The 15,980-nt window shown below is 35.8% G+C and overlaps 1 protein-coding gene across 1 annotated transcript; it reads left to right on the top strand.

Annotated features, from left to right (window-relative positions):
• Positions 1–12: 12 nt before the first annotated feature.
• Positions 13–6,359, top strand: LOC128857640 (general odorant-binding protein 28a-like). The gene is made up of 5 exons (XM_054093388.1): positions 13–84; positions 3,979–4,048; positions 4,127–4,215; positions 5,997–6,132; positions 6,196–6,359. The coding sequence occupies exons 1-4, from the start codon at positions 13–15 to the stop codon at positions 6,072–6,074; spliced, it is 309 nt and encodes a 102-aa protein (XP_053949363.1). The 3' UTR covers positions 6,075–6,132; positions 6,196–6,359.
• Positions 6,360–15,980: the final 9,621 nt, after the last annotated feature.

The following is a 15,980-nucleotide window of genomic DNA, read 5'->3' as shown; positions in this document are numbered from 1 at the left end:
TGGCTCCCAAACATGTCTTTTGTGGACGAAAAATTGGGAGTGGCTATAGGCCTACAAGCAGAAGAACTGGCCAACAAATGCGACGTTAGTGCCGCAGAATACTCAAAAGAGGCAAGGATGGCGAAAAAAGAAGCCGAGGATGCTGAAAATGAGGCATCGAAATAGCTGAGGGAATATTATATCAAGCTGAAATCGCAGATTGAGTGTAAGTAGTGATAATTTACTATAGTTTTGCACTTGAAATTTTAACCGTGTTTTTTCTCAAAACTATTTTTTCCGAGTTGGCTTTGGTAATTTCTCAAAAAGTACTGAACCGATTGATTTGGGTAACAAAATTATAATTTTATAATCAATTTTTCAATTTTTTTAAGAGGGAGAACGTGAAAAAAATCCTTTGTTTTTTTTGTAAATCTGCTGCCCACCATAGCGACATATCTCCTGATGAATAATCGACCGATTTTTTTTTTTCAGACGTAAGTGAGCGTGAGCAGTTACGCCAGTGGCATGTGTTACGTCAGGGGAAGCAATTTTTTTTATTATTGTCATTCAATTTTTTTTTTTTTTTTTTGTAAATAAAGAACTGATCTAATGAATAAGAACGATTTGGAATTGATACCGATTGTTTTGTTTAAATTTTCAACGCCTTCAATTTTCAAGTTTCTAGACCAGAAAGGAGAAATTATAAACTGATCCCAAGGATTCTATGGGTTCATTTTAAATATAATAACATTGGTCTTATTCGGTAGTTTTCACTTTCCTTAATAATTAATTTAAGTTTCGTGAAATGCGTTCTTATTTCTGGATGTTTTTAAAGCATTTATCATGAAAAGCTTAAATATTAAAAATAAATTTTTAGCCCTAACTAATAATAAATATACAAGAAATTTAGTTGGTCTTATAATTTTTTCGTGTGGTGTATGTGGGGTTTATTATGAGAAAGTCCATATAGACATAAAAAAATCACGGATATCATAACTTTATATTTTTATGCCATTATTAATCATATTTTTTTTTAATTAAAAGAACTTTGATATTCATTGTAATTTGTACTAAAATTTTATGAACTATTTGCTGAACCAGCATGAACAACATTCATTTGTGATACCTACATTTTCTAATACTTCTTTGAATTTTTCAACATGATGTACTAGAAGAGTTCCACTCAACTGACACTTGGATCAGACCTTCAGAATTCAATTCAGATTGCATTATACCTACTAAATTCTAGTCTTGTGAAGTGGATACAGCAAACGAAGAGCGTGGTTCGAATCAGTGCAGCCATAAAAGCCGTTCGAGAAAGAATTCGCAGAAATTTCCTTAGAAAGCAGAAACTTAGAAAAATAGTTAACACTTTGCATAGGTATATACCCTTAAATTGCTTTCCTTTCTACTGCCTTTGTTCGTTCTGCAATAGAATATGCCGCGTTTAGCCGGAGACCTTGCCATCAATTCTCTATTGAGAGAATTTGATGAGTTCAAAAATGTTTTCTCAAGTTTGCTATCACTTTCCTGAATTTGTCTCCTCTCACTCCATCTCATAAATCCCATCTATCTCTAATAAATTTTAAACTGATAGAAAATCGATTTTGTCGCTATTAAAAGTGAAGGAATTTTCGGCCCTACTCTTTTTTATATATTAAATATCCATTGAATTTTATTGGACTCCGAATCAACTATGCATGCAATGCCTCAATTGCTCGTTCAGTATATGAAATTAATGAGTTTTCGAATTGTATTGGACTTGATTTTTCAGTATCTAAACTATACTTTTCTGCTCAATTGAACTTTGGATCATAAATTAAATTGATTTTTTGTTAATATTGCCTTAGTAACTAAGAGTAGTCAGTAAGAACGATTGTTTATTGATTGCTGAATAAATAAATAAACACTTCATGCGATATCTACGACCAGGTGTCAATATTCTATCCATCTGGTGTTGAATTGTAATAAAATAAAATAAATAATGGTAATAATTTGCGGTAGGTCATAAATAATCATTCACATAATTTGTAAATTTCCTCTCCAGTCATGCCATTGAGCGCTTAAAGTAAGATTAATCGTATTTGTATTAAGGTGGTCCAGTGATGGTCCTACTTTCAGAATATTGCTGGTTGCTGTGCCGAGACACCATAAAAGCAAGAGTCAAAGAGTCATTTTTCGTAAAAAAATCGGTTGTAAAATTCATAACTATTAAATTGCAATTTACTTTTTTTTACAAAGATTTTTACTGACTAAATCGATAACTTAGAACCAAAGTGCAGACAGCAGTAAAATAGAAGTCAATTCAATAATTTAGAAGGGGAGTACCAGAGATATTGGTCGACGTTCGTAGGCTGTTAAAAAAATAGTTACAAAAGTTATTTGTCTCAATTCTAGACAGTTTTATTGTTAATTTAATACCATGAACCTACAAAATAATAAAAAGGGTTTTTTCTACACATAGCATTCCCCCCTCGGCAGGCTATGGCAAGCCTCTGACTGTAACTGCCACGAAAAGAACTCCTATAAATTCAGTGGTTTTGGTAACCGTCGTAGATGCGTCTATTGGAAGAACCGCTGTGGCTGAGTCGAAGTGTATGGTTTGTTGGATTTTACTGGTGTATAGTTTAATTCATGCATATCATAAAAGAAGTTCTCGGACAAGGCATATGTATTTTTTATTTTCCAGAAGAAGCTGTTCAAATCTAAAAACGTCAAAAACACAAACAACACTAAAACACCTAAACCACACCATCATAAAAACAACAAAATCCCTTAGCTGAAGGGAAGTTAAGTGTCCATTTAAATTTCTCTTTCCATTGGGCGATGTTCCGTCACTTGAAAACTAGAACTGGTGGCATTGCCACCTGAAATCCAACGATGTCACGAAGGATCTTTCGAAAAGGACAAAATAAGTTATTTTACACCAGAACAACGCACCAGCGCACAAGTCCAGAGCCAAGTGCATTATTTGCACAAAATTTACGAATTATTTTGAAGAAAAGAGAGTTTTCTAGTACAATTTTAAGTTTAAGTGAAAGTGGACCATAACTGGTCCGCTCGCCAGCATTAATTGAACCACCCGGATAAACCAAGCATTTATGTAAGTCCCAATCAGCAGCATCAATAAAATCTATAATGATTATAGGTTTATTAGATTAATCCGTAGCATCTCATCTCCACCCACACACACATATGTGCACACAAGCGCCCTTTAATGTATACTTATAAGTACTCGGTTATTATACGTGCATATGTGTCCGTGAAGTACTCGTATATGCGTCGGGTTCATCCCACTTCATTGACCTTCGGCGTGTGAAATTTATAACACTGGACAGTTGTGTTCGTGCTTTTTTAATCGACGCAATTGTCCGCAGTGGTGTTAGAATAGTACTATAGCGAAAGAGTAGCACGAAGGGAAAAGCAATTGATGAAAAGAAACAAATTAATTGCACTTTGCTGTGCTTTTGTATGCAAGTTAGTGCAACTATTTGTTTTTGTTTCTACAAATAATTTCTCTCTTAATTGCTATATACATATGTTTGTGTGTACATACAATGCTTGCTTTTTATACGTAGCGGTTTTCTTCTCTTCACAATTCAATGAGTAAGTGTTGAGAGTGTCAATCTGTTATTGCAAGGCGGCGACCGGCAAGCCACACGAAGTTTCTAACTAAGAAATATAAAAGCCCTGCGGTGTTGTGAGAATAATTTTGAAATCATTTTGTGATTGTGGAATCAAGAGGTTGCATTTGCGCGTTGCTGAAAGATTTTTAATCTAAATTCACGAAAATGAAGTACTTCATAGTATTCCTGGTCATTTGCAGTTTGGTCATTATAAGGAGAGGCTGAGGTATAAGAAGAAAGATAAAAAATCTGAATGTAAACAAAGCAAATCATAGAGTTTGTGCCTTAAGTCTTCAGTTCAATAGGAAAAGTCTTGAAATAACTAATTTAATTTCCTTTATTTTTTTATTCCTTTATGATTAATTGTTTACAGGCTCAGGAAATACTGCAAAAGATAAAAAAAATTGCTAATGACTGTAAAGCGGAATCTGGTGGCAGTGATGGTAAGAAGCGTAATTTTATAAAAAGATCCACAAAATTTACAATTTTCAAATTGTTTTTTCGGTTCAACAAATTCGCAGCTGATATAGATGCACTGTTGAAACATCAACCGGCTGGAAGTGACAAAGCTAAGTGCCTGATGACGTGCTTTATGAAAAATTTTGGTTTGGTGAGTTTGAAATTTGACTTATGAAAATTTAATAGTTATTCAAGTGTAAATTTTTTTGAATGCAATATGAAATTTTAAGGAATCTTGTTGTGGTTAGAGAAAATTTAAACATCGATCCAAAGTATGGTACAATAATTTTAGAAGGTATTATAGTTTCATTTGTTCTTACACCACCGCTGGTTAAATTGAGAGCTTACCAATTAAGACTTACTTGGTATCGAAAAAATTACTGTAACCAGTGTTCTACAAGATTTAGCACCCATTTTTCTGATATCTGATTAGTCAGTGGTTGGAAGATATGTATATCTCACAGACTACCGATCTCTTTTCTAGTATGCTTTGTTTGTTGTTATGAGGTATTTGGTGAAAACTCCCAAGTTCACTTTCATAACAGTGGCAACATTGAGTACTTGTCAACAGACACGGTTCAGGACAAACATTTTGAAGTAAAACTACCTTCTAAAATGAAATAATATTTCTTTTGTTTAACTTTTTGATAAAAATTTGGAAACATTTAATAAAATTATTAAATTAATTTAATTTTAATAAAATTATTAAATGGATTTTTAATTTAAACAACTTTTTTAAAAAGATATTTAATAATCTGAGAAAGCTTTATTTGCACTATCCTATACTAAACTTTTATTCACATCGGAAGAACGGTTTTAAAGATATTAAGGGGTCAGTCTACTTTGGAGACTCGAAAAAAAGGCTATATTCGTGATTTTTTTTTTTAAAAAACTATAAATGATAGTAATATAAAATTTGTTTGATTTATTAAATAAAGTCTTAAAATTCAGAAATAAATTTTTTTTTATTCAATTTTTTAGTATTTTTAGTAAAAAAATAGCAGTGAAGCGTAACGTCTCAAACATGGGTTGGTGAGGCAGCTCCATCAGAACTCAAGAACGGCTTGTCTGAAACAAAAAAATCAAAATGTTTCAGATTCAGTAAGATACTGGCTACAAAATGACCCTCGGATATTAGGTTTTAATGAAGACAAAAAAAATGGCTGATAAAAATGGAAAATTTTTGATAGAACGGTTTTTTTTTCGCATATTTAAAAAAAATATATAGTAAAAATTTAAAATTTCAAAACCCCCGAGCGTCAATTTGGTGCAAATTATGTCTAGAATAGGTGATCCAAATTTTATGAAAATCGGTTGATTAGTTTTTGAGATACAGTGGAGCTAGATTTTGAAAACGTTGTTTTCAGAAAAACGCGTTTAAAGTTCATCGATGCACGCTATACGCGCAGGTAGACGAAATAAGGTACTGATGTTCAGGTAAAAAAAAAATAGTTAGAGTGCTCGGATTTTCTTAAAATTTTTACACAATATTTCTGGATATATATACTTTCAAATTATGCAAAAAAAAAAAAATGAAAAATTTTAAAGTGACAAAGTAGACTAACCCCTTAATGTTAAAAAAATGGTTGCTGAAAAGTTGAATTTAAAAAAAATTTTTAAATCTTTGGTTTCTTAAAGTCATAGTGGGTGGGTCTGGTGGCTACCAATAAGGCATACTTAGACCTGTCGTAGGTCCGTTGTGATACCACTGGAACTTCTCCTTACACTATGGGGTCCCTATTAATTCATCCTGTGGCTTTTATAAACGAGATTAACTTCGTCAAAAATCGTGTGCAACCCAAAGTCATATCCAACCCTAAGATTTACCACGTAAAAATGTTGAAACTTAACTCTTTATTTTTCATAAATGCTTAAACAAATAAAAGTATGTAAGTGAAAAATCTGAATTTAATAGATTTTTGTTTTCAATAGATCGATGCTGGTGCCAAAATTGATAAGGACTCTGCTTTAAATGTAGTAAGACAGTTGCTGATGGTGATGCAAACATAGAAAAACTCGGTAAAGAGCTTATTGATGCTTGCAAAGATACTCCACCAAAGGGCAATGAGTATGCGAAAATTCTTTCTAAAAACTTGAACCCAAGTCACTTTCTATTTGGTTTAATTTGCAGGTGCGAAAGCGGTGAAGCCGTGCGTGAGTGTTTCATTGCAAAAGCAAAGGCAAATGGCTTTAAATTGCGAGATGCTCCCGCCCTACTGGTCTCTCTAAAGGTGGTGGCGTACTTGTTGCTGTAAGTTCGAGACTACCCAGTACACAAATCACTTTGTCACCAAGTATGAGTTCCGACAACGGATAATTTGATGTTGATCAAATAATAATTAAAATTAATTTAGGAAAATCGAATGAATTATACATTAGTGTAAGTTATATACCACCTTCAAGCCCAATTGAATTATATAAATAATTGTTGTACAATACTGGATAGTCTAACTGGCGGTCAAAACATAATTATTTTGGGTGACTTCAACTTACCCAATGTTCATTGGTGTTTCGACGCTGATTTTGTCGATCTGTTTATGTTTGTCAATCCGACACCGGAATAGAAGGTACCTCTTTTAACAGCTCACGAACAAATAAAGGTTTCCAGCTCTCATCTAATGATGTACTCAGGAGCCTATTGGCCCTGGCAAATGACCCAACTCCTGAAGAAGATGGCTTCCCTCCTATATTACTAAAAAACTGTGCTACATCGCTAGCAAAACCATTAACAATTATCTTCAATAAATCACTAGCTTCTGGTGAGTTTTTCCATAATTGGAAAAAATCGTTTATCATACCGATACATAAGTCTGGAAGTAAGTCGGAAGTCCAAAATTATCGCCCTATCTGCAAAATCTCTTGCATACCTAAACTCTTTGAAAAGCTAGTTTATGATTTGATTTTCTTCCAAATTTCTAATCTCATATCGCCTAATCAGCACGGCTTTGTTAAGAGTAGATCTACTGTTACGAATTTAGGGTTATTTACAAATTATGTCTTAAACCAATTCGAAACGGGCCAACAATGCAACCAATGTGAATATGACATCACCGATTTTTCGAAAGCGTTTGTTCGAGTCAGCCATAGTATCCTACTTAAAAAGCTGGGTTCATTTGGTCTTCATCCTAGCTTACTCAAGTGGCTTGCATCTTATCTAACAGATAGAACCAAATTCGTTCGTATAAATAACATAAAATCTGATGCCATTAAAGTTACCTCAGGCGTACCTCAAGGTAGCCATCTTGGGCCACTATTGTTCATAATGTTTGTGAATGACATTCCAGACGTTTTCGAGACATCACGTTGTCTGATGTATGCAGATGACCTGAAAATTTACAGTCGGGCAGAGTACGTAACTGACTGCATAAGACTTCAAGAAGACTTAACAAGATTGGAAGCTTGGTGTGATGATAACTCCTTACCTCTTAATGCTGGTAAATGCCAGCACATGTCATTCAGTAGACGAAAAGTTACGATTGATTTCGATTACAAGTTGGGCACTACCACCCTCACAAAAATGTATGAAAAGAAAGACTTGGGGGTCATATTTACATCGAAAATGTCGTTTTCCAAACATATAGACTTTATGATTGCCAAGTCTAGATCTATGCTTGGCTTTGTAATAAGGAAGTCAAGGGAGTTCCAGGATATTTCTACGCTGAAGAATTTATATTTTTCTCTTGTGAGATCAAACATCAAATCTTTCAAAAAATTTTAAAGAATTTTCGTTTATAAAGTAATCAGTGTTTTTATTTATGAGCCATTTAAAATCATCGGAATTAAATATGAAGCGTTTAGGAGCATCAAACTGATCGTCATCGCTCAATTTTAATGCTTCTACCATTTTTTGCTTTAAACTATAAGATAAACTTTTATTGAAAAATGCTAGAGCCCCTGTTTCAGGACTTAAGTACCATAGATGATTCCGAAATTTTCTGAAAACTGAAATCGGACAGATTTCTATCGATCGTTCTATATTGGTGAACAGATTTGATGAATTCAAGGTCTTGATTCGGTGCAGCTGCAGCTAGCGGTGCAGAGTACCAAAATGGAAAATAAACAAAAACACGGCCGTGCCTACTAGCAGAGTTACACATACTATCAAAAGTGGCATTATCAAAAGCTCCCTCTATGTCTAAAAAGATACCCATAGCGTAGTCCCTCCTGTCGATGGCCAGCTCTACCCTAGCAACAAGGTTTTGCAGTGCCGACTCGCAGGATTTTCCACTCTGATAGGCATACTGAAATGGAGACAGAGGGTGAGCCTTCAGCGACTTCTGACGTATGCGCAGCTCCACCAGTCGTTCGAGGCTTTTCAGCATGAAAGAGGTCATGCTGATGGGTCTAAAGCTTTTGGGGCTGGTGTAGTCGTCTTTTCCAACCTTTGGGATGAAAGCGACCCTCACCATCCTCCAAGAGCGTGGTATGTAAGCCAGTGCCAGGCATGCGGAGAAGATTTGCTTCAGGGCTGCTGTCACGAACTCTGCACCCTCCTTCAGCATGGCAGGATATATGCCTTCTGGTCCGGGCGACTTGTAGTCGCCAAAAGATTTGATGGCAAATCGAATGGCAGCCTCATTCACCACAGATCTGGCAACGAACCAGTCATGCCGAGAAGGTGTAGCAGCTCTGACAACTGCCTCTATCAATGAGGGCTGTTGCCGGCTGATGCTTATCTGATTACCAGGAAAGTGAGACTCCATCAGCAAGCTGAATGTCTCACTTTTCCGCTCCGTGAAGGAGCCATCAGATTTCCTAAGTGACCCCAGCTTTGCCGTTGGGTCCCTTTTCAGGATCCTAACCAATGTCGCCGTGTCACTCAGAGATTCAATACCGCTGCGGAATTCCCTAAATGAGGCTTTTTTCGATTCCCGAATAAGCCTCTTGTAGTTCTTCTGAACATCACGGTATCGCTCCCAGTCCTCTGCAAGGTTAGTCTTGAGGGCCCGGTTTAGAAGTTTTCTCGATTCACGCCTCAACATCTGGAGCTCTCGATTCCACCAAGGAACAGGAGTCCGGCTCGGGAGAGGTCGAATTGGACAGGCTGACTCAAAACAATCGGTTAGGGCAGCGTTGAGTTTCTCAACAGCCGCCTCAATGGCCTGTTCTTTTCGAAGTCTTGGTGGCGCAACGTCAAGGTCCCGCAACGCCTCCCTAAACTTCTGCCAGTCTGTTTTTCTTGGGTTTCTAGAGGGCAATGGCATTTGTGCCTCCTCGCCACACTGAAACTCAATGTACCTGTGGTCCGAGCACGAATCTTCGGCAAGGACTCTCCAGTTCTTGATTGACCACCCAAATTTTGAGTTTGATAGGGTTAGACCAATCACCTCCTGCCTTCTAGCCGTTACAAACGTTGGCTGTGAGCCCTTGTTTTGTATGTCTAGGCAGGAGGACGCGTAAAATTCGAATAGTCGAGAGCCCCGTCCATTGCACTTGCTGCTGCCCCAGAGTTAATTTGCGTCACCGTCAAGGGTTGTTCATCTGCTGCGCTTAACTTGAAACTGTCTCGAAAAATAAATCACTTTGAACATCCATCAAGAGTGATGGAATGCCCCCGGTTTATAAAATTTGATTTATTTGATATTCATTGTGCCTATTTAATATTTTAATAATATTTTATTGTACTTAGCTCTAATAATTCTCGATAATCATCACGAGGTAGCGTAGTATTCAAATATTCATCAATTTCCGAATTTATTTCTGGTATTTTTTCTTTTAAGACTTTTTTCAATTTATTTTTTTGTATAGATTTATAGTTGTTTTTATCAATAGAAGGCCACTGAATTTGGGAACTTTTAAAAATTACCACATTTGGTCCGGTAGTACCTGGCATTTTTGTGGAGTAAACACAAGACAACACCAATTCATAAATGTGATGTCTGCAAGGAAGGTACAATAACTCAGTCTCAAGTTTAAGTTCAAGAATCACAGCAGCTCCTTTTTTCCAGCCCAGATTTGTATTGGCCCCACTCGCAAATTGTATTGTAGATTTCTTCAGCTTGCGTGGAACCATGCCCATCAGATAATGCAGGTACCCCGAGAAGTTTTTCTTGTCCATTGAAACTAATTATAATGGGAAGTCTTTCAATGCGTTCAGAAGTCATACTATTTGGGATTAATTTCCCATCCCAATGTATGATTCCGGCGTCAACTTTAGATATTTTCGTCCAATTTTTGATATTTTCGTCCAATTTTTTTCGTATCTGACATCCCAAGAAAACACATTGCGCAAGAAAAAACCAAACCATATGTTGGCAGAAATGCTTGTAAAAATAATTGAAAAAGACATTTCATAGCAATGGACAAAAATTTATGATTTTTTTCAGAAATATTAGTTGATTAGATACTGTAAATGGAAAAATGTTTGAATAATTTTTACTTGGCTCTGGTCCATTGAATACACAGGCCGACAAAATTTAACCAACATTCAGACCCAGAAACCAGACTATATATTTCCGAAGGTTTATGATGCGCTGAATCCAAATCGGGCCAACTCCCGTATCCCATAACCCCTAGAAACCACCCCTACCACACCACAAGCAGGCTAACCCACCTAACCTTGGGAACAGCGAGTTTAGTCGCGTAGGAGATACGGGAGTTGGTGGGTTAACAGTTAAGTTGGTTAGCCCACTTGTGTTGTGAAATATCTAGATAAATAAGACTTATTTAAAAAAAAATATGCGAGTAAACGCTGTCCCCAGGGTTAAGTGAGTTAGCCTGCTTGCGGTATGATAGGGGTGGTTTCTAGGGGTTAGGGCTGTGTGTGACTCGGTACCCAAAGGTTAGATAGTGTAGGGGTGTGGTGAGTCAGCACACTTATGGTGTGAGACAAAATTTTAAGAAAAATAAGACTCAATTCAAGAAAATTAGTAATCGACTATATCATGTCTATGTTATCTCAATCGATTTTCAGGTGTAGGAAAATTTAGAAACATGAAACTTTCAAAATGCGATATCTCAGCGAAAAAAAATGATATTTGAGCAAACTCAACGCCATTTGAAAAAAGAAGGCTTGTATTTAAAGATGCCATCCTTTAATTTTGGTGAAAGAAAACATCTGCAAGACTACATAACTCAAATATGGGCAAAACGGAGTTTTTTGCACTTTTAGGTTAGGATATCTCGAAAACCAGAGTTGATAGAGCAATTCTGAGGCCAGATTTGGATTCAGTGCATCATAAACTTTCGGAAATATATAGTTTGGTTTCTGGGTCTGAGATGCTGTCAGCCTGTGTTAATATTTTTATATAAACGTGAGAAGTTTACTACAACAATAATAATTTTGCTGCAAAAGTGAAAATGTCTGAAATTTACACACAGTTCAACTTTAACTTCGATTAACTTTTAAAGGAGTCAATTTATCGAAAAATTTTAGGAGATCTTTTTTGAAGAGAGTTAAAATTTCCATCAGAATATGTGTTTTTCATAGCTGTAAATTAGCATACTAGAGAAAAAAAAAGTTTATTCCAAAAAGTAGCAAAATCCCATGTTATGTAAATTGGAAATATATCGTGTTTGGGGCAAGGTTTATTCTGAATATTAAGAGCTGATTTTGATCTGATAATTTTTCTTAGACGGAAAACTAAAAGTTTAGGGGGCGTCGCAAGAAAAATAATTAAATTGGTAAATAACGGACACCCTTATAAGACAGTCTAACCAATTATGCAAACATTTAGATATATTCTCTAACTCACGAGAGACTTTCAAATCAAGACTTAATCTGGAGATACACTTTTTGAATTGTGACTAATGTATCTCGCAGTATTGTTTACCATATATTATATTTAAGCTTTAGTATTATTAATCTATTTAAGTTATACTTTAATTGATGAAATGAATAAATAAATAAATAAATGTGCTAATTATCCATCGGCAGCTGATTGTAGATGTCCTAAGGAAATGGTTGTGCTGGCTGCTGTTTTCTCTTTAATCTTAGAATTTTTCAAATGACAAGCACTCCATCCAGTAAATAAATAAATTTAACAAGAAAGTATTTAAAAAAACAAAACTTAATAAGAACTTTTCCAAAGACGCAAATCCTCGCTGGCGCGCTTTGAGGCGCATAACACTCTTATGGTATTAGCGTGAATATCAGATTTATATGACACTGACAAAGATCGATTTTGAGTGATCGATTGTTTTGACACTCCCCGCTGTTTCGTGCTAGATGACTGTCAGTTACACCGTGTTTGCAGGAGTTGTGTTTGGGAGAACTGTCAACTGTTTCCACCGGAAGTTTGGGAGAAATTGTGTTTTAACTGCCTTTTGTTGACATTGTGAAATAAAAATTATAAAAATTGATAGAATTATAAAATGGTGCATAAAATTCAATTTGTTATGTTGATTTTATCATTTTATTTTAAAATAATTGATAGTGAGTTGGTCACATATTATTTAAAAAAAAGGTTAAGGGAAAATAAAATAATTTTAAGCGTTGCTGCCAATTTAATGCGTTCGCAAAGTGTATGGTCTTTGGTATGGTAAACAGATTTATGATAAATTGTTTGTGTATAATGTACATGTATATTTTTTGGGAAGTAGACTGCCAGAGTAATGGGGACAAGTTTTTCAAAGATAATTTCCGAATGGAAAGATCCTGCTTTGAAAAATTGTGCAGCAAACTTGAAAAAATAGCCAAAAGAAAAACGAACTATCGAAACCCGATTTCACTAAAAAAGCGCGTGGCAATTGCTCTGTATGCACTAGGATCTTCTAGTGAATACAGATCAATTGGACATTTGTTTGGAGTAGGCAAAGCAACTGTTTGCAAAATACTCATCGAGTTTTGCAATGAAGTTGGGACATCTTTGGCTCCAATATATTTGAAAAATTTTCCACTGACAAGGGCGCAAATTGAGAATGGAGTCGCAGATTTTAATGCAATGGGCTATCCACAATGTATTGGAGCAATAGGTAGGTTTATAAGTAATGCGATAAAAATAACGTTTAATCAAGAGCATGTTTATTATACAGATGGATGTCATATTGAAATTCATCCAAGAAAGGAAGAAGCCATTGATTACTACAACCCTTTGTAGGTGGTATTCCGTAGTACTATTGGCTTTGGTAGACGCAAAATATAGATTTGTTTATATACATTGCGGCAGTCCTGGAAGATGCAACGACTCCTCAATTTTTGAAAAATCATCGCTAAAGCGCGAGTTGCAAAGTTGTGCACTTCTTGATGAATTGAGCTTGCAGTATGGATCCACAAAAATATCAGTCCATATTATAGGGAACTCTGCTTTTCGTCTCTCTCAGCATTTAATGAAGCCATATCCGCATAGTGTGACCAACACACCCGAACAAAAAAAATTCAACTATAGATTGTCTAAGTGCCGGCATGTTGTGGAAAATGCTTTTGGCCATTTAAAAGCCCGGTAAATACAACTTAGAGGTTCTAATATTTTTAAAAATTGGTAATATAGGTTCTATTTTAGATTTAGGAGAATTGGAAAAGGCGTGGATAACCACATCAAAAATGTAAACACAGTTATTTCATGTGCATGTGTTTTACATACTTTTTTGATTGCTGAGAAGGATTTAATTTTGGAAAATTGGCTAGTGGAAATGCATCGCGATTCCAGGCGCAATATTCAATACGGCACCAATGCAGTTGACCGATCTGAAGGAGAATCGATAAGAAATGCGTTAAAGGAATATTTCAGTGAGTAATATAACTTTTTTCATCTAGATTCTCCCGTATGTTTTATTAAATTAACCATAATTTATTGGTTAAAAAGGTTATTTGGTTTAAACAATTTTATCTTCAAACCAAATATTTATTTAAATATTTTGACCTACAAAAGACACAAAGAGTCCAATTGGATTGAATTTGAAAAACAACTTTTCGCCAGAACAATAAAATTTCTAATACATAATTTTATAAAATAACATTTTATTCATTTTTGAAAAAAGATAGTAGTAGACACTTAATGCAACTTTAAAAGGCACAATTCATTAAAACTTAAATATCATTTCACATATTAATTTTTAAGCACTTTCACAAGCAACATTTCAAAGGATTTATAAGTTTTAGTTAATTAATTTCTCTCCAAGAAACTAACCACACTTTCTGTCAATAACTCAATAGCAGCAACCTTTTTTTTCTCGATATCAATTAACTCAGCAGTTAATTTATTGTTTTCCGTCATAGCAGATTTAATAGTTTCGTTTAATTCACTTACTTTCGCATTTTTTGTTTTTGCTGCAGGTGCGGAAGCTTCGTTCAGTGCTGGAGACGATGGTGGCGAAAATGAAAATGAAGCAGACGGAGCAGCTGAAAGTGAGGAGCATGAAGGTGAATCCGACGATATTGGCGAAAGTGATGGAGCTGGCGAAGCAACCGAATCAGGCATGCCTACATATATAAATAGAAATTAACATTATAAAATTAGATGTAAATACAAATAAAATTACATATATAAAAAAAAAAATACCTGTTATACTATCCACAACGACCGCATCAACATTATTTATTCTATCGCTTCCTATTATCTGGTGAACCCTCTGGTAGTGCTTCCAAGAAACAGGAGAACATCCTGTCCCTTGCTCTGTTTTGCATTTTCTGCAAAGGAAATTTTGAGGCTTTAACAAAATTACTTTAATGAAATAATATATTATTGACGGACCTCATGTCCAAGAACTCCCAGCGACTGAGCCATCTCCGCATATATATGTGAGTTCTTTCGTGAACCTCGCAATTCAGCTGCCTTCTCACCCCATATATCCAGAAATGCTTCGTCCGCAGAAGGAAGCCAAATAGTTTTCGATTTTTTAATGTTTTCCATTAAAATCAAGAACTTTAATTTTATATTTTGCGCGCACAAACGCTTACCACACGAAAAATATTAAACGTCAATCAAATGTCATATTGACAAATTGCAATCATTGTTGCCATGTTTTGATAAGAATGCAATAATAAATGAGGAAAATGAGCAACATTGCCACCACTTAATAATTAAATTAGATGCAAACCCAACAAAACACACTTTGAAAAATGGGTTTAGGTATGGAGTTGTGTTTTAATTTTGTATGGGATTTGACAGGTGTTTTGTTTGGTGTTTGCGCTAAGAACACGATAGCGGCAGAGAACCCAAACTCCGGCTGCGGTGGAAACGTAATATTAGTTTCGAAGTGCTATCCTAGAATCGTTGGCGGTGGAATGTCTTATTTCCCTTTAAGTCGCATATGTATATTTCGCTTCAAATTAAAGCGAGTACTAGGCCATCGGTACTAATGACTGATGAGCCGGCTAGTCAGTGCATCCGCTGCTGCTCCGTGCAAAGTCAGTCTTCCTTTAACTACTTGTGGTCTGGCGTTGAATAGGTGCACCTCGAGTCAGCCTAAAGAGCGCTGAGCGGTAACACTAACGTGGAAATTACATGAGATACTTCTTTACCACATGTGGAGCGGCGGAGGTCGTTGGAACTTCTAAGGAAACTTGCTATAGTGAAGAGTGTCATCACTGAACGAATGAAAGTTGGATATTCACACGGAGCTACTTAATGTTACTTGGAGTCTCTTTTGCGGTAGCTGTGTTTGAAAATGGGGCAAGGAAAAACATCACTGCATCTACTCCTTGAACTGTCCCACTTTTGCTCACACTTTTTAATTGCGCCTGAGGGGCTGTCAGTGCTGGATACTACACGTCTCCGGAATCTCATCATAAGCAAGGCGCATTTCAGTAATCCATAATTCGGCAAAGCTCAAATATCGTCCACTCTTTTCCATCTGCCTATACATTTACCAGCAGATGGTGTAGAGTCACATCCCAGCGAGCCATTCGCCTAACCCAATCCTACTTCAGTCACATCAAGCTGAACAACTTAACGCATCACTTATCACAGCTTTATACAGCCCACCCAGAGATCAACTAAAATCTGAAGATTACGTATCTCTCATCGAACGATACAA

Source organism: Anastrepha ludens, chromosome 3 (assembly GCF_028408465.1).
Source record: "Anastrepha ludens isolate Willacy chromosome 3, idAnaLude1.1, whole genome shotgun sequence".
Classification (NCBI taxonomy): Eukaryota; Metazoa; Arthropoda; class Insecta; order Diptera; family Tephritidae; genus Anastrepha; species Anastrepha ludens.
Note: the sequence above shows the minus strand (reverse complement) of the source record. Positions and strands in the feature narration are given on the sequence as shown.